At 48.4% G+C, this 23,715-nt stretch overlaps 1 protein-coding gene across 4 annotated transcripts in view; it reads right to left on the bottom strand.

Moving 5' to 3' along the window:
• The window catches only part of NSG2 (neuronal vesicle trafficking associated 2), a 62,555-nt gene that overhangs the window by 3,604 nt on the left and 35,236 nt on the right, over positions 1–23,715 (bottom strand). For all 4 annotated transcript variants that reach the window (XM_025387421.1, XM_025387423.1, XM_025387422.1 and 1 more), the window contains exon 4: positions 359–469. In XM_025387421.1, the coding sequence (XP_025243206.1) occupies positions 359–469 (111 nt within the window). The remainder of the gene's footprint in view (positions 1–358; positions 470–23,715) is intronic.

The following is a 23,715-nucleotide window of genomic DNA, read 5'->3' as shown; positions in this document are numbered from 1 at the left end:
CTGCAAGGGTAAGCAAACAGCCATTGAGCCAAGAAGGCCCACACCAAGCCGAGCTTTTCCAAAATGGAACAGTCCATGTCAAGAGGTAGTGAGCTGCTTCCCTCACTGCTGATGTGCCGTAGAAGCTGGACCATCTCCTGACCCTGGAGAGCACCCTCTTGGGGGAGGAACTCTACTGCCTACTGGAGACTGAGTCCCTCAGGAAAACTTGGAAACTCCTTGCCAAACATATATTCCATTTTAAACAGTCAGTAGGGAGGTTGTCATACTCAGAATTTGGACACCAGTGAAGAGAAGACATTGATTAACTCTCTTACTGAACTTGAAAGTGACCTGGGGCTACCCAACCACCTCTTACCTTATAGACGAATCCCTCTGGGCAGCTGTGGTCATAGGTGAAGGCTTTGTAAACCACCAGGAACACGATGCACGCAAGGAAAGCTAGGGCCAGGCTGACAAGGATGGTGACCTGGAGGAACACAAAATTGAGAGTCATCCAGCCTCAGTCTGCCCACCTTCAGTATCTGCATGCAGCCTTCAGAGCCTAGGACTGGCAGGCAGCATGGTGTGCTAGAAAGGGGGACAGGTCCAAGGAACTCGCTCTGTCTTGGCTTTGTTAGTAACTTGCAGTCTTAGGCAAATCACCTGTGCTCTTTGGGCCTGTTTACCCCTTCTTCAGGATAATCTCTGAAGCTCTGGTTTTGTTTTGTTTTGTTTTGCTTTGTTTTGTTTGTTTGTTTGTTTGTTGTTGTGAGATGGAGTCTCACTCTGTCACCCAGGCTGGAGAGCTGGAGTGCAATGGCGCCATCTCAGCTCACTGCAACCTTCGCCTCCCGGGTTCAAGCGCTTCTCTCTGCCTCAGGCTTCCAAGTAACTGGGATAACAGGCACCCACCAACACACCCGGCTAATTTTTATATTTTTTAGTAGAGACAGGGTTTCACCATGTTGGCCAGGCTGGTCTTGAACTCCTGATCTCAGGTGATCCGCCTGCCTCCGCCTCCCAAAGTACTGGGATTACAGGCATAAACCACTGTGCCCAACCGCTCCTTTCTGATTTAACATGTGATTTCCCCCTCATTTTACTTTTCCTGATAACTATGTGGGACGTAGGGGGGTTGATCAACAAGCCATCACTTTCAGTGCTTCCTGCTTTCCATCCCTACCCCATGCCACCACTGGTGCATTCCAACCTTGGACATCAACTGCTTCTTTCACCTTTACTTGGACATCTAACACACTTTCAACACATTCCCAAACCAAATTCCCGCTCTCCTCCCAACCCAAACCTGCTCCACCTGCATTCTTCTTCATCTCAGAATATGTCAATTTCACATTTGCAGCCACTCAGGCCAAATATCCTGAAGTCATCCTTGACTCCCTTTTTCTCACACAGCACATCCAATCTACCAGAAGAAACTATCATTTCTGCCTTCAAAGACACCCATAACCTGACCACTTCTCACCACCTCAATCACGTCCAACCGGGTGGAAGCGATCATCATCTCATCTGCGGCATCTAACAGCCTTCTAACTAGCAGTGACTTCCCTGTCCTCGAGGGTGCATTCAGCACACAGCAACCAGACAGAGCCTTAAAAAATCTAAAACAAAGCAGGGGCCAGGTACAGTGGCTCACACCTGTAATCTCAGCACTTTGGGAGGCCGAGGTGGGAAGATCACTTGAGGTCAGGAGTTCGTGACCAGCTTGCCCAACATGGCGAAACCCCATCTCTACTAAAAATACAAAAAAAAAAAAAAAAAAAAAGCCAGGGGTGATGGCAGGCACCTGTGATCTCAGCTACTGGGGAGGCTGAGGAAGGAGAACTGCTTGAACCTGGAAGGTGGAGGCTGTAGTGAGCTGAGATGGCGCCACTGCACTCCAGCCTGGGCGACAGAGTGAGACTCCATCTAAATAAATAAATAAATAAATAAAAGCATGGCCCTTTTTTGCTCGAAAGCATGCAGTGGTCTCCAGCTCATTCAGAGCATAAACCCAGTCCCTACCCACTATCTGAAAGCAACCTTTAAAAAAATAATACAACACCAAACTAAGTGGGGGCACCATCAGGATTCATCTGAAACCAGTCACTGGTTAACGTCAGAGGCATCTCTAGGCTTGCACTGACCCCATCCCACCACCTATGTACACGGGGGCAGGGATGCCCCCACAATGCTGCAGCATCTAATATTACAAGCAGAATTTGTGTGTGTGTTATTTTTTAAAGCCGGTGTCCCTTTCAGTCAGTTGGCCCAGAAATATGGCAGGATTCTTCTCACGGAAGAAAGGTTCTTTTTGATTCAGGAAAAGAATAAAAATAACTTTGGGAGTGTCCATGCCATGTCTTTTCCACCCCAGGGCATGTTTATAAGGAAAGAAGGAGACAGGAGTCTACCTTGCTCCAAAAATATAAAGTTGTTTGTTGGCAGTTTTAAATACTGGACAGCAGGAATTTGAAAAGGAAAAGAGGAAGATGGATGTGGGGAGGATTCTGTCCAAATCTCATGGGCAGACACCATCCATGAGCAATTCCTAATGAGTATGTGTATGAAGTTTTAGGAGAGTACTGTTTTTAAGCTACGGTTGACACAATGTACTGTCCATTCTCTCCATTACCCCAAGCCAGCAGTTGAAGGCCGTTGCATGCTTATCAGCCTCCTGCCTTGGATTGCAGTGATAACAGTATGGGGCGAGATGGTGCAGAGATCAGTCCAGTTATCACACAGGCAAGAGGTGGAGCCGAGATGGAGAAATCAAGAGAAGTTGGACTTAAAGCAAGAGATACCCTGAAGACACACACGCACCCTAGGAACCTCCTATTTGAATAGTACAGGAAAGGGGGCCACCCAAAACCACGACCCACAAACGCTGAGGACCCAGGAACACATGATCAAGTCTACATGGAGTAGAGATATAAAAAAATTTTAAATGCCCAGATTTCCCAATAGCCGAAAGGTAGAAAGAGCCCAAATTTCCATCCGCTGATGAATGAATAAACAAATTGTGGTCTATCCATGCAGCGGAATGTTATTCGGCCATGAAAGGGAAAGAAGGACCAGCTGCAGATGCAGACGGCCCTTCCAAACCTGATGCTGAGCCAAAGAACCCAGATGCCAATGGCCACATGTCATGTGATTCCATCTGATGAGCTACCCAGAACGGGGAAATGCACAGAAGCAGGTGCAGACTGGAGCCTGCTAGGACTAGGGGGTCTGGGGGGATGGGGAATGACTGATAAGGGGTATAGGGTTTCCTTTTGGGGTAATGAAAACGTTTTGAAACTAGACAGAGGTGATGGTTGCACAACATTATGAATGCACTAAATGCCACTGCACTGCTCACTTTAAAGTCGTTACGTTTATGTTACATGAGTTTTCTCTTAGTTTTTTAAGATAAATGCCCAGAGTTTAGGCAGCAGCCTGGCACCTGCAGCTCTGCCCTGGGGACAGGGAGCCAATTTCCTAAGTGGTGACCCTTTCTGTTAAAGGGACATTAAAATCCTGCTGGCATCCCGTCCCCGCAAAGAGAACACACCTGGGCCCAGCCAAGAGAGTTGCCTATAGCCGCAGGCTCATCCAAAGACTACAGTGCAGCTGCAGAGCTCATGTGTGCGCGGGAGGGAGTTCAGAGCCTCAGCCCCAGCCTGCCATTGCCTCCAGCCTGACGATGCAGAGTCTGAGGGAGCTGCTGGAAAGGTTCCCATCCCAATGACCACGTGCAACCCCAAATCTTGCCTAGGCAGAGTCCCAGGCCTCTTGGGAGACTCAGGAGCCGGGCAAGACCTCCCAACACAGGTATGGACATGCCCAGCCAGGGCTGGATGCGGCCCCTGGTCAGCAGCGGGTTAGTAAAGGGGCACTAGGAGCTGGTGCAGGACCCAGCAAGCCCGCCTGTGGGACAGGTTCCCTTTACAGGGTGGGCTGCTCCAACTGCTAACGCCCCCTGAGTTAAGAAATCCCAAATAGGAACTGCAGGGGCTGATTCACCAAAGCGCCACCAGGGCTAGAGAGCCCGAGCACAGAGCAGGCCTCCAGCAAATGCTTCTGGAAAAAGACAAGGGAGGGAGGGAGGTCCCTGTGAGGTAGTGGTTTCAAACCCTGCTTCACATTAGAAGCAGCTGAGGAGCTCAGAAATGCTGATGCCTAGGTTGTCACCACCCCCATGGGTTCTGATTCCATGGGTCCAGGACAAGGCTCTCCAGGTAATTAGCATGTGTAACCAGGAAGAGCAGCGCTGCTCTAGTAGGACTACCTGTGAGTGGTTCTCAGCAGCTGCACATGTTAGAATCCCCTGGGATTCAAACGTTTCAAATGATCCTGGTGCTCTAGCCCCACCTCAAACCAATTACGCCAGAGTCTCTGGGGGTGCAGTCCAGGCCTCGGCATGTTTTGAGGCCCCCAGGTGGTCCCCACATGCAAGCAGTCCTGTGTGCTGACACTTGCCGGGTGTCCTCCGTGACTATCAGAGTCAAGGGCCTAATGCTGACTGGTTGCCACGGGTACAGCCCAGCCCGTGGGATTCACTTCCGCCAGCCCGCACCACATGTTCCACGACCCCAGAATTAGGCTGAATGGAGGCTGTTTTAGCTGAAGGAGAATTTGCCTCCCTGTCCTGAATTTTCGTAACTTCTGCAACTAAAGGCCAATCATTCCCTAAGAGTCTGGTGAGGTCACACAGCACGCTGTGGTGAATCAGGCACAGGCTGTCTCTTGGGGCCTCACAGTCTATAGGGGGAGGGAGAGATAGACTGATGGGCGCAGACACTTGCAACACAGAGGTGACACCATGACAGGCCATCAGCACAGGGGGCTGCTGGACCTAACCAACCTGGGGGTGGGGGCATCAGGGACGTCCTCCTGGGGGATGTGACATCAGAAGTGACTTCATGGAAGAACATTAGGATCGGGGAGAAGAAGGCTCTGAGCAGAGGAAATGGCATCAGCCATGGACAGAACATGGAAAGCACATGGGCTGTTCTGGAAGCATCATAGGCCTTGGCATGACTGGCCCAAGGGTGTGAGTGATGGGGAAGCCTGGGGGCCTGGGCAGAGGGCAAAGAACAGATTACACTTGGGCTTGATCTTAAGGACAACAGAGAGCCAGTGACGGTTCTAAGCAGGGAAGTGACAGGGTCAGAATTGTTTTGGAGCAATGTCTCTGGGGCAACAGAAGGCCTGTTTGCAGGGGGATGGCTGAAGGCAAGGAGGCCAGTGGGAAGGCTGATGTAGTAGGGCGTGTCTCAGGTGCTGAGGCCAGACAGGGCAGTGAGGTGGAGTCAATGGCCTAAGATGTCGTAGGAGGTGAGCACAGCACTGCGAGACAAGAGGAGGAAGGGTCGGCTCAGGCCGGCGAGTTTCACAGGTGGGCTTTCTGGATTCTGGATGACGGAGTTGCCAGTGATTGCTGGGGTGGGGCAGGAGCTGGGGAGTCCTCATTTCGTTCCAGGGCGAGATTTCCTACAGGCAGGTTTCAGTTCTGCGAGGCATCCTACTGCCCCCGGCCTCCCTTTCTGGTGGATTTGTGAAATTCAGGGGCCCCACGTGCCTGATCCCTGCAACAAAGCTCCCGCCATGCCGGGCGAGCCGAAGAGGGCTGGGGAGGGAAACTCCCACTTCCCCACAAAGCACCTCAACATGAAAGCCGGACTCCGCATCAATATTTATTGACTCGGTTTCTATAACCTCCATCCTCAGAGACGTTCTAAAGCCCTTGGTTTCAGCTCTTGAATGTAACAACCTGAGCCTCGCAATAAACAGCTCGCTAGTTCTCCTGTGCTAGATTGGAGGGTTTCATTAGAGGCACAATCCTCACCACGGAACACACTCTCTCTGCACCCGTCTCCCCTCATCCACTCACTCAGCCACTCGTCGTCCACTCAGTGCGAGTCTATTAAAGGGCCTACTGTGAGCTGGATGCTGTGCACAGTCATGGCCTCAAGGAGTTCACAGGCGGGAGAGTCAGACATTCAATGAGCAAATCACCAAAGAAATAACCACAAACCAAGCACTGAATGTGGTCTGAACAGAGCACACGAAGGTTGCTCTTTGATGGGGTGGTCCTGGAAGCGAGAGGGGACTGGGCTCCAGGCAACCCCAGGCCAGAACATTCCAGGCTGTCCAGAGATCCTACAAGGAACAGGAGCTCCAGGTTCCAGAGGGCCTGGAAGGAGCAGTCTGGTTGTGACAGAGGGGACAAGGAGGAGAGAGCACTGAGGTGAGGCTGGAAGGAAGGCAGGGGTCAGCCCTGTAGGGTTTTGGAGGCCAACATCACCCTTGTCCTGCCCAAGACAGTAGCTCCCCACAGAGGCAGCCTTGGTGCTGTCGGGGTAACACCTCCGCTCAGCCTGCACCCCCCCAGCCACCCTCCAGTCCCATGTACCTCTCCCCACTGGGTCACACTGTCCCCTCCAGCCCCGGCACCCTGAGAGTTCCTGCAGTTGCTTCTCTGGGCCTTGGGCCAGGCCTGGAGCCCCCATGTGCCCTTCCTCAGCAAGGAGAACATCTCCTCAGCGTTCAGCTCCAGCCCTGAACCCCAATCTGTCCCTGCTCTGTAGCTGGGGCCTGCTTCAGCTCCTCCTCCACAGGAGCACACTGCATCCCCATCACCCCTCACGCCTCCCAGCCACCTTCTACTGGGAAGGCCTCGGGCAGCAAGCGAGTCACACCCTTTTCTCTGTGCCCAGCACAGTGACTCATACAAAGTGGGGATCAGACACATTTCCTGACCTGCAGAGTTGAGTTGAATTAAGACCAGAGAGACAGAGAGAGACAGACACACAGACATACACACACAGACACACACAGAGAGACACACACACAGAGACACACACACTGAGAGAGAAAGGTACACACACAGATACACAGACACACACACAGAAACACAGACACAGACACACAGACACAGAGACACACACACACAGAGACAAACACACACAAAGAGACACAGTTACACACAGAGACACACACACACACACACACTGAGAGAGAAACACACACACAGAGACAAACACAGAGACACACACACAGTTACACACACAGACACACACACACACTGAGAGAGAAACACACACACAGAGACACACACACAGAGACAAACACAGAGACACACACACAGTTACACACAGAGACACACACACAGTTACACATACAGAGACACAGAGACACCACACATAGTTATACACATACAGAGACACACACACTGAGAAAGACACACACACACAGACATACACACATACACACACACAGCCTCCCCCCAGACATCCACGAGCAGACAGCCATGCAACCTGGCCCAAACCATGCCGTGTGCAGACGGAGTGGTACACGGAAGCACCTGTGTGTCTCCTGTTGTCTTCCCTCTCCTCAACCCCGCCACCTGACACATGTGCCCAACAAAAGCACCTTAACCTTGAGGAGAATCAGGGTTTGGGTTGGCACCCACGAAGACGCACCCACGATTCTTCTTCAGGCTTGTGAGATCCAAGAGAGAAGAGAGGAAGAACTCAAAATAGAGCACGGAGTTGGCGACTCCGGCAAAGATGTGCCGGGACTACAGTCACAGCGACCGCTGCCCCATGACCCTCCCTCCATCTAATCCCAGTGGCAGGAGTTGTAATCAAAATAACAGAGGCTAAGAGTTATTGGGGACACAGTGTATGCTATCATCACAATCATATGAAGTAGAATTATTATCCCCATTTTGCTGATGGAGAAAGTGAGGCTCTGAGAGGTGAAGTGACTTGCCCAAGGTTCCCCAGTCGGTAAGAGGTAAGTCCAGAAAAGGCACCAAGGTGTCTCATGGGCACCTTGACTTTGCCATGCCCATGACCAGCCTCAGCTGTGGCAGAAGGCAGCACTGCCCACTGCATCTGGGGCCTGACTCTGCAGCGACCCCTGCCTCCACCTCTCCCCCAGAGCCATGCCCAGTCAGACACCAGCTCTGCCAGCTTCTGCCTCTGACATAGCTTATTTATCTCCCCTGCCCCCGTATTCATCATAAGCCCCCTGGCCAGACCACCGTCACCTCTCCCCTGGGTGCAGCAGCCTCCATGCTGCTCCTTGGCCTCCAGCCTCTAGGACTAGACTCTCCAACAAGCCAACTTGGTCACATTGCCTCCCTGATGAATGAGTTGCCACACCTACAGGATGAGGGTTCATCTCCTTGGCAGAGCAGAAAAGGCCCTTCTGGATTTAACCTCCACTCCCCTTTCAGTCCCAACCCTGGCCCTCCAAGCTCCAGGCACCCCAGTGTTCCCCACCCCCATCATCTTGCAGCTGCTGGTCTCTGCCTAGAATGCCAGTTCCCACTCCCCAACCTGTCAAGTCCCTGCTCACCCTAGACGCAGCTCAACTATCTCCTCCCCAAAGTCTTCCCCAAAAGTCCTCAGGCAATGTTGAGCCTACCCTGTCTGATCACAGCTCTTCAAGACACTTCTCCTAGGGCACTGTAATTAACCTCACCTGTCTGCTGCCCCTCTCAGGACACAGTCTGGGGTAATACTTCCCACTTCCATTTACTAGGCACCGATTGTGCCAGGCACTGTTCTTGGCACTGTACACGGATTTGCTCTTGCAAACCTTACGACAGCCTTATGAGGTAGGTGCTATTGTATCTTCATTTTTCAGATGAGAAGACTAAGGCACAGAGAGGTTGCATAATTTTCTCAAGGTCACACAGCTCATTAAGTAATCCAGCCAGGCATCTAATTCTATGTAGCATGGCCTGGGCTCTTAGCCTATGCCATGCTCCTCATAGAGCTTGGGCTGAGATATTTTATTCACTAATTATTAACTGGGCACCAACAGTGTGTCAGAGATAATTGCACACATTGGGCATACAAAGAGGACAGGGGAGTCCCTGCTTGCGTAAAGTCTACCTTTAATCTTTCGAGTGAGTTTCCTTTTCTGTCAAAGGAGAATCATAACACCACCAGACTGTCAGAGCACTGAGGGTTACATGGGATAATGCATGCGGGACCTGACAGAGGGTTGAGTGGTGGCCCCCGAAATATATGCCCATGTCCGAATCTCCAGAACCTGTCAACGTGATCTTATTTGGAAAAGGGGTCTTTGCAGATGTAATTAAGTTAAGAATCTTGAGATGAAATCATCCTGGATTGTGCAGGTAGGCCCTGAATTCCAGCAGTGCCCTTATTAGAGACATGCAGAGGGAGACAGACCCACAGAGAGAAGAGAAGCCACATGAAACAGGAGGTGGGATTTGAGTGACGCATCCACAAGCCTGGGAACACCTGCGCTCACCACAAGCCAGAAGAGGCAAGGAGAGATTCTTTCCTGGAGACTTCGGAGGAAATGTGGCCCTGCCAACACCTCAGCTGTGGACGTCTGACATCCTGAGCTGTGAGAGAACAAGTTTCTGTTGCATTCAGCCACACAGTTTATGGTCATTTGTTTTGGCAGCTCCAGGAAATGAATACAGTGCCCCCCGCCCCTCCGCAGTGCCTGGTATACGTGCTACAAATGTGGGCTCCTCTGTTCCCCCATATTGTCTGCCATGCTCCTCAGCATGGACTTCAAAAGCTCCAGCCACTCAGGAAGACTGCCATATGAACTGCTCTTGCATATCTTTTCAGCCACTCTCCCCTTGGTGAACTCCTAGTCATGCTTCAAAGCCCAACTCGCCACACCACCTCCTCCGATAAGCCTTCCTTTGCCTAGTTGTGCTCTCACTACACTTTCTGCATCTATCTACCACTTAGCACTCAGCCCACTGAATCATTGTTCGTTGTGTGTGTCATGTGGACAGGGACCAAATCTTATTCCCAACTTCCAACTCATGACCGGGCATGGGATAGGGGAGATGGTAATTCATTCCCTAGCCCATACCTTATCCTCATTTTTGGTACAAAGCACTGGCTACAGTGAGTTTTCAGGACCCGTCTTAACTGTTCTATAGCTTGGCAGGGTGACTGAAGGGAAGAGAAGAATCCAGTTGGATGAAATCACTGCATACGGTCATCTGAAGTATAGTTTGTCTGATACTGGAAGAATTCTTAGTTGATCCTGAAGTGGCCTCTTTGTCTGCCTACTGTGCCCCTCAAAGATGAGAGGCTTCTTTCTGACAGCTGGGAGAGTTGGACCCTGAATTCTGGAAAATATTTAGGCAGTTCTCTGCAGTAACTATGGCCACATCGTGACAGGGGTCAATCTCGCTTCTGCTTCTGATGAGCTGTGTGACCTTGGGTAAGATGCTTCATCTCGCTGAGCCCCTTTTTCTTCATCTGTTAAATGGGAACCAAAAAAATCAATCCCACCCCATAGGATTGCTGTGAAGATTAAATGAGATGTGCCTATAAATTGCCTGGCATTATTGGCCCAGCCTATGGGCTTACTTGATAATAACAGTCAATCACGTATTGGCTATTCAGTAATGAGCAAGGCATTTGGCAAGTGATTTTTATGTATGATCTCCTTTAAACCTCATGGTAGCCCTGGAAGCTGAATTATTACCTGCATTTTACAGCTGTAGAAACTGAAGCACAGGGAAGTTTAGTAACTTGTCTGAGGTAACATGGTTACTGAAGGAGGATAGCCGCTTAGAACTCTGGAGTACCTCATTCTAAAGCCCTCAACCCTCACCATACCTTAACTGGCATTGTGATACATATTTTCCTGTCCTGCAGCTACATTTGCTTGTAACAGTGCAATGAAGCAGGAAACCATGCACAATGCATACTGTAAACTTATTCTAGGAAGATATGTCACCACCCAGGTAGAAACCTCAGGAATTAGGAAGACAGTGGAGAAAACCAGAAACCCTTCCACTGTCAAGCCAGGATGCTGATCTAGGACCCTCATTATGTCAGGAAACATGAACTTCATTAACACTCAGGTACTGCCACATCTTGGCATCACAGTGCACAATAAACCAGTCTTTTTTATGAAGAATGCAAACCCTGGAAACCTCAAAGTAACAGAACCACTCACATCAGGGAAATTAAACTTTGTGGGGAAATAAAAACAGAGCGGCCAAACAGACATTTGCCTTCTGTATGTGGCAGCTGGCACCTCCAGAGACAGAATTGTTCCTGGCTGAGCCCCAAAGATCCTGACAATGGGGCTTGAGCAGAAAGTTCAAAGGGGTTGCAATCTCAGTAAATTCTGCCCAGATGACACCTGGGTTTTCCTAATGCTTCCCCTAGTACCAAGTAGTGAATGAAGCAGAGCCTTCAAAGCCAGAAGGTCTAGACTGAAAGCCCAGCTCGCCACCTGCTCACCAGTGAACCTGGGAAAGTTGCTTACCCTTTGGAATCCTCAGCTTACTTCCCTGAAAGGTAGGTGACACTGACGGCTGCCTCACAATAGCTGTTGGATGGCAGGGTGTGGTAGTGCATAAAAGCCCTCAGGATAGGCCTAGCCTATCCTAATAGATGCTCAGCCTTTCCCGGGAATGCCTTTAGTTGATTAGCATACGCAGAACGCACACATGCATTACAATACTTCATGCCGTGGCAACTCCATGGAGTAGCTGCTATCAATGCGCCCACGGTACAATGTTGTATCAGACATAGATGGAAAGACTTTACACATGTGAGGGGCAGGGTGAGGATTAGAACTCAGACCTGTCTCACTCAGAAGCCCAGCTGGCTAACCATATGTTAGACTGCCTATAAACCTACAATGACATTACCGTTCATTTTATTAAAAATATATTTTTAATAAATGCACCATTATTATAAGAACAATATTGAAAATCCAAAAGGAAAAACACCTATCATAATCCTGCCATCAATCCCCCACATGCTTTTACAGGCTTGCTTCCTGTTCCCATCGACATGGATCCCAGCTTAAATCTTGATTCCTTCTGTTCCACTCCATTTTACACACTGTGACCCCCCCAGCTTTGTATAATCACATACAGCATCCTCACGTGCCGAGTCTGGGCCACCTCAGAATCAAGACAGGCCTTGACCTCACCACCTATACGATGGCTCTAAATCAGTACGCTAATGTACAAAAAACTGTGATGAGGTATAATCAAGATGACTAATGCAAAAGGAAAGAGTGCCACGTAAATGCTAAAGTGACAAATTAATGCTTCTTGTTGTCATTGTTGTTATTTTTATAATTGTGCATCATTTATGAATTTGGTTCGGCTATCTCCTCAGTACGAAGCCAATGAGTATTACTCTGTGTTGCCTGGGTATTACACTGTATTACATCTGTGATCTGTCCTCCCCAACCGACAGCCCCTCAAGGGCAGGGCCATACCCTCTGTGTTTGAGCTTCCCCAGGGCCCGAGGGCCTCACCCTTTAAGGGTTTTGCTGATGATTCATGTTAATGGGGCAGAAAAGCACCTTTCACATGGATCATTTCCTCTCTGACCCTTCCTGTCTCCCCGATCCTAACCATTCTCCCTGTAGGCCACCAAAGCTATCTTCTTCAACTACTCTTCTGAACACTGCATGCTGGGGCTGAAAGCCCTCCCCTGACTTCCCATCTCCTGGCACAGCAGGTCTATGACTTGACTAAGCATCAGAACCATCTAAGGAGACTGGTAAGATGCAGACTCCTGAGTACACATAGATTCTGATCTCCTTGTTCTGCCATAATACCCAGAAATCAGCATTTTCCACACAAATACAGGAGGTTTGAATGCAAGTAGCCTGGAGATTGTCATTGGAGTAAGACAATGTTCAAAATCCTTTGTCTGGCTTCTGAATACAGGAGGGCAAAAAACTCACATCCTTAAATCGTCAGCTACTCAGCGCTTGACAAGTATCATCTCACTAAGTCCTACCCAGGACTCCATAAAGCAAGGACTGTTGATATTCCTGGTTTTCAGATGGCAAAACTGACTGGAGATGTTGGGTAAATTGTGGATTAAATAATGGATTATCCAGCCCATTAGTAGTGAAGCAAGACCTAGAAGCCAGGTTTGCCTGGATTCAAAACACGTATTATTTCCTTGGCACTGTGCCATTTCCATCATCTGGCCCCTGCTTACCGGTCCCACTTCACCAGTTGTTCCTGCCCCAGACACACACACACACACACACACACACACACACACACACACAGACACAACAGTCCTAGTTCCTGGAAGTTCTAGGCTGTCTGCTACTGGCATGCCTTCCACGGCCTCCCACTTAGACGGTGCTCCACACACACAGCAGGAAGCCTTCCCAGACTTCCCCCGTGAGCAAGGTCCCCCCAGGTTCCCAAGGCCATCAGCTCCAGTTGCAGCCACACATCACATGTGCTATCACGGCCATGTGACACGTCAGCTTGCCCCAGCAGTCCATGAGCTCCTCAAGAGTAGGGCCTATGCCTCAGTGGCCGCCTACCCAGCTCTTGGCCTGGGCCTGCACAAAGGGCACACAGGTGAACTCGGAAGAACTCACATCTATTTGCTCCAGCCAATTCCAAGAGACAGGCCCCTCTTGAGAGCAGAGCCAGACCCTCCCCCTCAGCCCAGAGGGCCATCCGTGCAGATCCCGGCTCCAGTCAGAGGCGCACAACTGTCTCGCTGCATCCCCGCCAACCCTCTGTCTAGACACAGCCTGCATTACCATCTCCATGGAGACATGAGCCCGGCAGCCCAAATAGCTTGTTCCATTAAGCTACTTCCATTCCTCAATCCCCTTTCTTGGCAGAAAAGTTGATGAAAAGAAAAAAAAAAAAAAAAAAAAAGAAGGGAAAGGAAGAAGAAAAGAAAGAATCAGATCAGCAAAGTTGGTTTGGAAAATTAAAAATCATCTCCAAATTTCAATGTGTGGCACTGCTAGGCATGCCAGTGGGGGCTTCCCTGCCAGATAAACTATTCCATGTCTCCCTGTAATTCTTGCAAGGATAAGAATAATGCCTGCTAATACCAGAGTCTAGCATACCCAGCATCTCCTCTGGACATAAGTCAGCCACGTTGGGGAAGATGGCACTTCTGCCCCTGTGCTCAATTTGCTACTTTGTCCATGAGGAGGAAGGAATCTCTACCTTGTCTTCTACCTCCCCACCCTGCTGCCCTAAACAAATACACACAGACACCCTCTACCTAAGAGGAGTCTTGGAGGGCGTTTTTAGTTCACGTAGTCAGCCTGAGATTGGTACCCTTGGAAAGGTCTGCAGGCAAGACTGGCCCCTTGGCTGGTGTCTGGGAAGCTGGATTTTAAGAGTGTTCCCACCACCCCCAGAACTGATAGGAGTGGCTCACCCTGCCTCACCTGTACTTACAACATGGCTTCTGTTGAACACCTGGAGTCTGAAACTTGGGTGGGTGTTGAGCGAAGAGTGCCCATGTGACCAGCCCCCAGTGAAAACCCTGGAGACAGTCTCTAACCAGCTTTCCTGGCGGACATTTCCCACGCGCCTCTGAAACTGCTGCGGGAGTGAAGCGCATTCTCCACGATTCCACTGGGAGAGGATGCTTGGAAGGTGCCTGGTTTCCCCTCAACGTTGCCTCACGCTCTTTTTTGTTCTTTTGCTGATTTTGCTGTGTATCCCTTTGCTGTAAGAGATGCATACAGCCATATGCTGAGCGCTGTGAGTCCTCCTGGTGAATCACTGGACATGCACATGGTCTTGGGGAGATGCCCCTGTGCTCAATGTGAAGGCAGGAGAAGGCATTCCGTATCTTACTTTTCAGAGTTGAACTCACAACTAGCTATGCTTTACCAGGGACCTGTGCCTTAAAAGGCAGGCACCAGGTTCCAGCCCTTAGCCTTTCTCTTCCTGCCTCCCAGAGCCCAGGCCCCACTGACATCTCTTCCTGGCTGAGTGTGGTGGTTCGTGCCTATAATCCCAGCACTTTGGGAGGTCGAGGCAGGAGTATTACTTGGGGCCAGAAGTTCAAGACCAGCCTGGGCAACATAGCAAAATCCCATTTCTACAAAAAAGGAAAAAGTAAAAATTCGCTGGGGGTGGTGGTGCACGCCTGTAGTCCCAGCTACTCAGGAGGCTGAGCTGGGAGGATCACTTGAGCCCAGGGAGTTTAAGACTACAGTGAGTCGTTCACTCCAGCCTGGGCAAGAAATCAAGCAAGAACTGTCTCAAACATGCTAACAACAAAATCCCCAAAATCTCTTCCTTTCCTTCTTCCCTCATGGGTCAGGATGAGGGTAAGAGTCTTATTCTTCCTGCATAGAGAAGCCTGGGGTATCCTTTTTTGGGCCAGGCTCCTCTGTGCAGGCAGAATAAGACCCTTTTCCTCTCCTTCCTGTGGCATCCTGACCCCAGCTATCTTTCGATGAGCCTGACACTAAACACAGGAAAAAAGATACACTCTCTCCTACCTTCCACCTCCTGGGTTTCCCTCTGGTGGCGGCGTACACTTTGGACTGCCTCCTTGCACTGCAGGATGAGACCCCTCTTTGGGGTGAGGGTGGGCACAATAGGACAGGAATCTGCAAATTCATTGAGGGCCCTTTCCTGAGCCTCAGCCCCAGCTTTGCTTATCGGAGGTGCTGCCCCTTGGGGTTAGGGATGCTTGCCAGGTGAATACAGCAGTTCTTTGTCATTTGGGGCTTGTCCTTATAGATAGACCTCCTCGTCAGTGAGCCTTAGAAGGCAAGAGTGGTGGGATTCCAGCACCCAAAGCCCTTTTCTGATCCCTGTCAGTATCACTCTGCAGATGGGGTCATGACTGACCCCACGTCCACTCGGCCCCTTCAAGGGGCTCACCAATTTCACCTTTAAATAATACCTAGAAGCTCCCATGTTCCCAGATTAGGAAGTATGTTTCACTGTGACTTCACCTTTGCATCCATCTGTTCTGTCCTGATAAAGAGAAAAACAGGTCTTGACCTCAGCTTTGGCCTGAAGCCAGAAACACCCAAACTTAGATTCCCACCCATCACTTTCTGGGTCTCTTATTACATTTCCTGGGCTCAGCTGTCTCATCTGGAAATGAGAATCCTAATAGCCACCTTGAAGCACCGATGTAAGGAGGAAATGAAATCTTTGTGTGGAAATGCCAAGCCCAGCGCCTGGCATAGAGCAGGTGCCCAGAGACCAAGGATCTGGGAGAAGGAACACGCCTTAGGACCTAAAGTCTTGTTCCCTCTCCCTGTCCCGTAGTTCCCATGTTTCAAATGAGTTTTTTTCATGCCAAACAGACTGCATTTATTCAATATGAATGAATTCATTCTCCTGTTTTGGATTTATCAGACTCATGCACATATCTGAGAATAGGAGATAACCAGGGTGACCACGAGGTTTCTGTTGCTCTATTTGGCCTAATCAGAAGAAAAGAAATCGTTTCCTCGGGGTGTTGTGGAATACTGGAATGACACTGAAGACAGCCTTTGCTACTGGCCAGAGCTGGTCTGGAGCCAGTGTAGCTTCTGGGGGCAGACGGACTCTCCGTCTGCAGCTTCTCCCACTACGTGACACCTGTGTGACTTTGAGCAAGATTTGTGACATCTCTACCTCAGTTTCTTCACTCACGAAATGGGAATTAGAATACTCTCTCCCACCCCAAAACACTGAAAGGTGGAACAAGATCACGGAGCTCACCTGTCTGGCTTCAGTCTGAAACAGTGTGTGTTGGGTAAATGGCATCTAAGTCAATATATCAGAACAATTCCTGTAAAGATCCTCTCTTGGATAGAAATGACAATCCTGGCCGGGCGCGGTGGCTCACGCCTGTAATCCCAGCACTTTGGGAGGCCGAGGTGGGTGGATCACGAGGTCAGGAGATCGAGACCATCCTGGCGAACACGGTGAAACCCCGTCTCTACTAAAAATATAAAAAAATTAGCCGGGCGTGGTGGCGGGCGCCTGTAGTCCCAGCTTCTAGGGAGGCTGAGGCAGGAGAATGGCGTGAACCCAGGAGGCAACAGAGCTTGCAGTAAGCGGAGATCGTGCCACTGCACTCCAGCCTGGGCGACAGAGCGAGACTCCATCTCAAAAAAAAAAAAAAAAAAAAAAGAAATGACAATCCTAAAATGGCAAGACAGGTTTGGGAGGTAACATCTGTGGAAGGCCTGTTTACTGCCCATTGTTCTGTCTAATCCCTCAATGGGGGTCAGTCCCTAAAGAAGGAGTTGGCTTTGTCTGTGGGCTGTGCTCTCATATCCAAGATGATTTCATTGGAAAGGCTTAAGATGCATACTAGAATTTACTAAACATGATGTAGGTATTTTAACTTCATTTCTTATTAACATTTTTTTTTTTTGAGACAGGGTCTCCCTCTGTTACCCAGTCTGGAGTGCAGTGGTGCGATCTCGGGTCACTGCAGCCTCAACCTCCCAGGCTCAAGCGATCCTCCCACCTCAGCCTCCCAAGTAGCTTGGACCACAGGTATGTACCACTATGCCCAGCTAATTTTTTTATTATTTTTTGTAGAGATGGAGTCTCACTATGTTTCCCAGGTTGTTCTCAAGCTCTTGGCTTCAAGTAACCCTCCTACCTCAGCCTCCCAAAGTGCTGGGATTATAAGCATGAGCCACCATGCTCAGCCTCATTTCTTACTAGTAATTTTTAAAACCAACTCTATAAGGTAGATCCTGTCATTTTTCCTGTTTTATACATGAAGAAAATGAAACCCAGAGTAGTTAAGTTACCTGCCTATAAGGAAACTCGGTTAATGAATGGAGTAGCCAAGATTTGAATTCAGGTGTGACCCCAAAGGCCATGTGTACCTTCTACTTACTCCACAGCCTCTGGAGTGGCTGTATGATTGTTGCAGCGTGGAATACACGGGTTCTCTGCATCCTCAAACCAAAAAGATTGCATTATCATAATGTTTGGTCAGCTCCCCAAGGAAGCCCCCCAAAAACCCATTAAAGAAGCCCATTCTCTAGGGCCTCAATGAATCTAAGTAAATTGCCTTTTGAAAGTAAAAGGAAAATGAAACATCTGTGGCCTCAAACTGTATATGAGCAATAATTCAGGAGTCTCTTTCAGAACCCAGAGAGGAAAGCTCCCCGTGGGAAGAAGGAGGGGTGCAGAACTGTGATTCCTGGGTGTAGAGCCAGAAACTCATTAATACTTGTGGAATCCTTGAAAGAGAAAAAGCACAGTTCAAACTGGAATATTCCAAAGCAGTAATTCATTTCCCAAATTAATGTGCTGCGGTGTAATCGTTAGGAAGAAGAGCGAGGGTCCGAGGGCCCTGCCGATGTAGGAGATAAATCTCTGGGCTCCCGAAATGTTTTTCATTTTAAAAGTTCAAGCCATCATTCAACATGGGCCAGAGAATATTAAGACCTTTGACAGTGAACCTCTTACAGGATGGAGAAGCTGAGGCCTTAACTCACAAGGTTGTGCCTTTATAAGGTGACAAAGCAAAAGCAAGTGCGTCATAGATGGAAACCTGTTTACCTGGATCTCACTGACCTGTTGAGAGGAAAGGAGCCAGCCTGGCCTGGTGACCTTCTCTGTGCAAGCAGGGAGCAGGCACACACCACCACCGAGTGAAGAGGCTGGTGTGGCATGCGCAGGACCTAGAGGGAAACTGCCCTATTGACAGCGGACAGCAGCTGCACAGCTCCAGACAATCACTGTCAAGGATGGGAACGAGATTCTAACATGGCCGATCTGATTTTTCAAGAAAGGTAGAGATCATGAAATTACACGGAATTTCCCAGTTTTTAAATTGGGGATGGTGCTTTTGTTACTTGTATTAAGCCTTTCAACAACGCTGTCTGGTTGGGCTTTTCATCCCTATTTTAGAGGAAATAAGTTTCCAGAAAGTGATTGGCCCGGGGTCAGTTAGCCAGCAATCACCCCAGTCTGTTCAACAAGGCCCAGGGTGAGGCCAGGAGTGTGACTTGTCGGGGCTGAGCCGGGAGCTGGCTCCCAGCTGGCACCATGGGCTCCTGTGGCCAGTTACTTTACAGGGCAGGGCAGGGGGTTAAATGGGTCTGAAACATGCGTCCACAAAAAATCTCCAAATAAGTACAGGCCACCACCTACCACAATGGAGGGATTTGAGAATATAGAGGAGAAGGAACTAATATTCATTGAGTATCCCTACAAGCCAGGAGCTGGGCTTTGCGTGCATTGCTTTAGTTTAAGTCCAAAATAACAACAGTGGTTTGACGAAGATGTCATTAATCCCCATCTGACTGTGGCAAGGTGAAAGGACTTCCTAGCCTCACACAGCCAGACCAGATCGAGCCTCTTCTTTCTGACACTTGCTCAATACACCTAGGCCTTCCTCTGGCCTGGGATGTGGAGCTTTCATCCATGAACTTGTCAATCATCAGCACTTGGGAAAAACGATCCAAACAAGAAAACCCTCACAAGTCTCACCAGGGTCATTTTGTACGAAGTGAAACTCAGGAAATTAAGATGTTGTTGCAAAGCCTTGCTGTTTCCACAGGCAATGATTGTAGCTACAAATTTGTCCCAATGGAGGCAAACGGGTTTGGAGCAGTGAGGTCATGAAGCTTATTTACTGCTGCCATGATGAAAAGTTAAATTTGTTATTAAGAAAATGAAGGGCTAGCAAGGGTTCAGGATACAGATGACATAGCAGTTTAGTTTTGGCTGTTCAGAGCCTGGGATGCAGGCGCCTAAAAGGGAACCAGTCTGAGGTGGGAGAAGGAGAACAGGCTTTACCATCAGACTAGGATTTAATCTCTGCTCCACGATTTCCTGGCTGTGTTACCTTCAGTACACGATGCCACCTCTCTGAGCCTCAGTCTCCTTATCTGCATCTCATTGGGTGGACTTCCAAAGATGCTGGATGTAAAGCTCCCATAAATGCTGGATATTATTACTGTCATTGTTACTTAAATACACGCCTATGGAGTCACCAATAGAGCCAACCATTTGACTTCCTGCCACTAAAATAGGCGGATGCTTGGCTGGACTGCTTAATTTCATCAAGATGGTCTGGTGAGTCACAGCCTTAATTAACTTTCCCATGGTTTGATCAGGGCAGAAATCAGACTCTTGCATTTCACCCACTCTTCCTGGCTCCAATAAAGATGGACATGCACAGCCTTATCCACCATTCTGACTGTACAAAGACAAGAAAATTATCCAGTAGACACAGGAGTGCACGCACAGCCAGCCTGCAAGGCCACAGAGACATCGCCACAGAGCATTAGAGCAAGAGCCTAGAACCTAATGAAATTATCTTCCCTCAGCCAAGCTGCCTGCCACAGCTGCAATTTGAGTCCCCTGTTTGTGTGCTTATTCAACCATGACCCCGCAGCCCTGGCAGGCTGAGTGGGGCCTCACAACCCAGGGTGGGGCGTCAGCCCGGGAGGGTCTTCCTTTATGCAAAGCTCTTCCTTGAGGGGCTATGGATAAACCACATGGCTGGAGGTGAGTTTCAGATCTGCGCTCCTTCCTGGACACAGAAAATAAAGCAGGACAGGAGATGCAGAGAGCGTGGAATGCTCTTCCAAGGAGGGAACTCGCATCAAGCCAGCTGAGAAAGCCAGTTTGACATTCACCTGTGGCAGACCTGGATTTTGACTGAACTGCTTGCTCCTTGAGGCCCGAGGCCCTGAGGACTCATCTCGGTAGCCCTTGCATCTGGCCAGGGCTTGGCTGCAGTAGGTGCTGGATAAACCTATGCTAAGTAAAAAATGCCAACTAACTTGTTTCACTTATCTTATCTTTATTACACTTCCGTCTTTTTCCAGAAACGGCTCCAGGTTGAGTGCTCACACCCTGCTCAATTCTACCCTGAGCACTTTGCTTGGTTTCTCCACAACAATATTGTGATAGGTATAATTATTGTTATTCCCATTTTATAGATGAGGAAAATAGTAATGGAGGAAATGGAAGGAAAAAGGTTGGCCATAAGTTGGAAGCAGGTATGGTAACAGTGTCTCTACTTGCAGTAGGCGGGCAAGACATATGGCTCAAGGTTTTCCAGAAACCTGACCAATGATAGGAAATGGGTCAGTGATTATAGAGTCCAGAAGATAAAAACAAACTGATTGCTCAGAAGATGCAAAAATGGCCCCTATCTAACGCAAGTGGCCTTGGACGAGTCACTTCTCTCTCATTCTCTATCTTCTGTACAAAGGGAGTGATTACAATAATGTCCCCATCACAGGGCAGTTATGCAGGTCAAGGAAGTAGACTCTGCCTAGAACCCAGAAGATACTGTATCAATGTTCGTTCTCCTGTCTTTTTTGTGGCCCTTTGTTCTCCCTCCACTTATTGAAGGCAGCATCTTGGAGTGTGGGTGTTTAACTACAAAGTCATTGGCAACCAAGCAGCTGCCCAACTAGCTCATCATTACCTAAAAAGAAGAAAGGAGCTTTGCAAGGAAGCTTTGCAAGCACGCCAGCTCCTGAATTTCATGAGCAGTGGGCAGCTGAATGGCGAGAAGCTTGAAATGCACGTAAGAATGAAAGGGGCCTGCAGCACAGTCCACCTCTTGCCACCCTGTTACAGTGCTGTGCCCTGGGATATTCAGGAAAGTCATGCTGTTCCATCATCTCCTGCAGCCGAGAAACGCAATTGATTTTCCTGGCCTCATTTCTGTCATAAAGAACAGTTTCCCCCAGGGATCCCCAGAGAACTAAAATGGAGAAAATCTCATTCATATTTTACCATGTAAGCCAAAGCCTAATTGTTCACTGGACAATAGATACAAGCTGAATGCCTAGGCCTTCGCTGGCCCTGGGCCTGGCACATGGGATGCAGGGATGACATATACATGGTGTCTGCTCTCAGGAGAGACTCATAGAAGGCAAGGTGAGAAGTGATGTGATGGAGATGGCATGGGGGAGTGGGGCTCCTGGGCCATCCTGGAAGGAGAGAGTAAAAGGGGGATGCAGGTGGAAAGAACAGCCTGCATTCCAAGGTGTGGATGTTGGGGTGGCCCATGACGGTGAAAGACAAGTCTTGGATGGTAAGCAGAGGCAGCCTGAGGAAGGAGCACAAGGTTCAGACTGAAGAGTTTACTGGGCGCACTAGAGAGCTAGTGGGTCTTTAATATCCAGCATTCATGGACATGTTCCATTGGAGCTTTTAAAATCACTTTGGCAGCTTGGATGAAAATTGATTGGAAGGAGTAGATTTTGGAATTAGGAAGACCGGTCAAGGGTTCTAAAAATAATCTAGACTTGAACAAGTGTCCCATACCCCATAGTACTTCATAGCCCAGTACTCAGCTAGGTATTTTGGGAGATACCAAAACAAGGCAGTAAACGCAGATTTTCTGGGTGCCAACTGTGTTTTGATGCTTTACATATATTATCTAAGTATGACAAAATCAGATCAGTGTCTCCATCTCACAGGTAAAAGACCCAAACTCATGGAAGAGAAGTGAGTCACCCCACAGGGCAATCCATGTGCTCTACTCTGCAGACCGGCAGCAGAGAGGGAAGCCAGACTCAGATGTAGGAAGGGAAGACAATGTGTTGGCTCAGTGTGTGCAGCCTGGAGTAAGCTACTGAACTCTAAATCCAAAGATGACTAATGTAAGCCTAAAGGGTAATCTGCAAATACTGCTCCATTAATATTCAATGATAAAGGATATTGCTTTAGAATCAAATTCACATAAATGGAAGCGTCAGCTGTACGTCAGCACCCTGGGAACATTAAATTGTAGGCCACGTCTTGTACTTCCAGGAATCACCCACACCATCTACCCCAAGGCTGGGGACAGGGAAGCTACTCTGTAAACACTTATCGACTGAATGGGGCCACTCTGAGAAAAATTGCTGAAGGGAGTTATAATTAAGAGAATGGCAATGGGTGCATTTCCAAATGTAATCTTTCAAAGCTTCAGACAGGTGGCCGGGCACAAATGAAATTTATTTGTATATTAATTCTTCACATATTTACTGAAAACTACCCACATCCTTCCAAATGCTAAGATGATTTTGTGGGTTAATTCTGTTTTTAAAAATATATATAAAGAAACAGATTATTTCTCTACTGTCAAATTTTCCAGGACATGGAGAAAGAAGAAATGCAGGTACATTCTCTTTTTTTTTTGAGTCGGAGTCTCACTGTCGCTCAGGCTGGAGTGCAATGGTGCCATCTTGGCTCACTGCAAGCTCTGTCTCCTGGGTTCACACCATTCTCCTGCCTCGGCCTCCCAAGTAGCTGGGACTACAGGTGCCCGCAACCACACCCGGCTAATTTTTTTTATTTTTAGTAGAGTCAGGGTTTCACCATGTTAGCCAGAATGGTCTCAATCTCCTGACCTCGTGATCTGCCCGCACACTTTAAAAAAAAAAAATGCTTGTACATTTTTTTTTACAGAGGCAGAATGACATTAATACAAGACCTGATGAAGATAGCACACAAAAAGTAAAACTCAACACAACCTCACAATATTAATAAAGCAAAAATTTTAAATACAGTAATGTATTAGCAAACAGAACTCCATGGTACACCATGACCAAATGAGGACATGTAAGAATGGCTTAATATCTGAAAATATATTAGTATAATTTACCCTAATGCCGAGTCAAAGAGGACAAACCATATCACCATGTCCATAAATGCAGAAAGGGCATTTGCGGGCCGGGGGGGAGCATCAAAAAGTAAATGCTAAAACACTAGAAATAGTAAATCTGAAAGTACTGACCACTGCAATTAGACAGGAAAATGACATCAGGAGTCCAGAAATTGCAAAGAGGAAATAACATAAGAAACTAAATAACAGAAAAAGAGAAGCAATATTAGAATTACAGGCAGATGGAACAATTGTATATTCTTTGTAAATACAAAGATTCAAAATTTTAAACAAATTATTAGAAATAATAAGAGAAGTTGGTAACTGTCTGGTGGCAAATAAATATACAAAATTCAAAAGCATTTTTATTAAGTATAAATAA

The sequence above is a fragment of the Theropithecus gelada genome, chromosome 6, assembly GCF_003255815.1.
Source record: "Theropithecus gelada isolate Dixy chromosome 6, Tgel_1.0, whole genome shotgun sequence".
NCBI classification, from domain to species: domain Eukaryota; kingdom Metazoa; phylum Chordata; class Mammalia; order Primates; family Cercopithecidae; genus Theropithecus; species Theropithecus gelada.
This window is presented reverse-complemented; position numbering and strand designations above follow the sequence as displayed.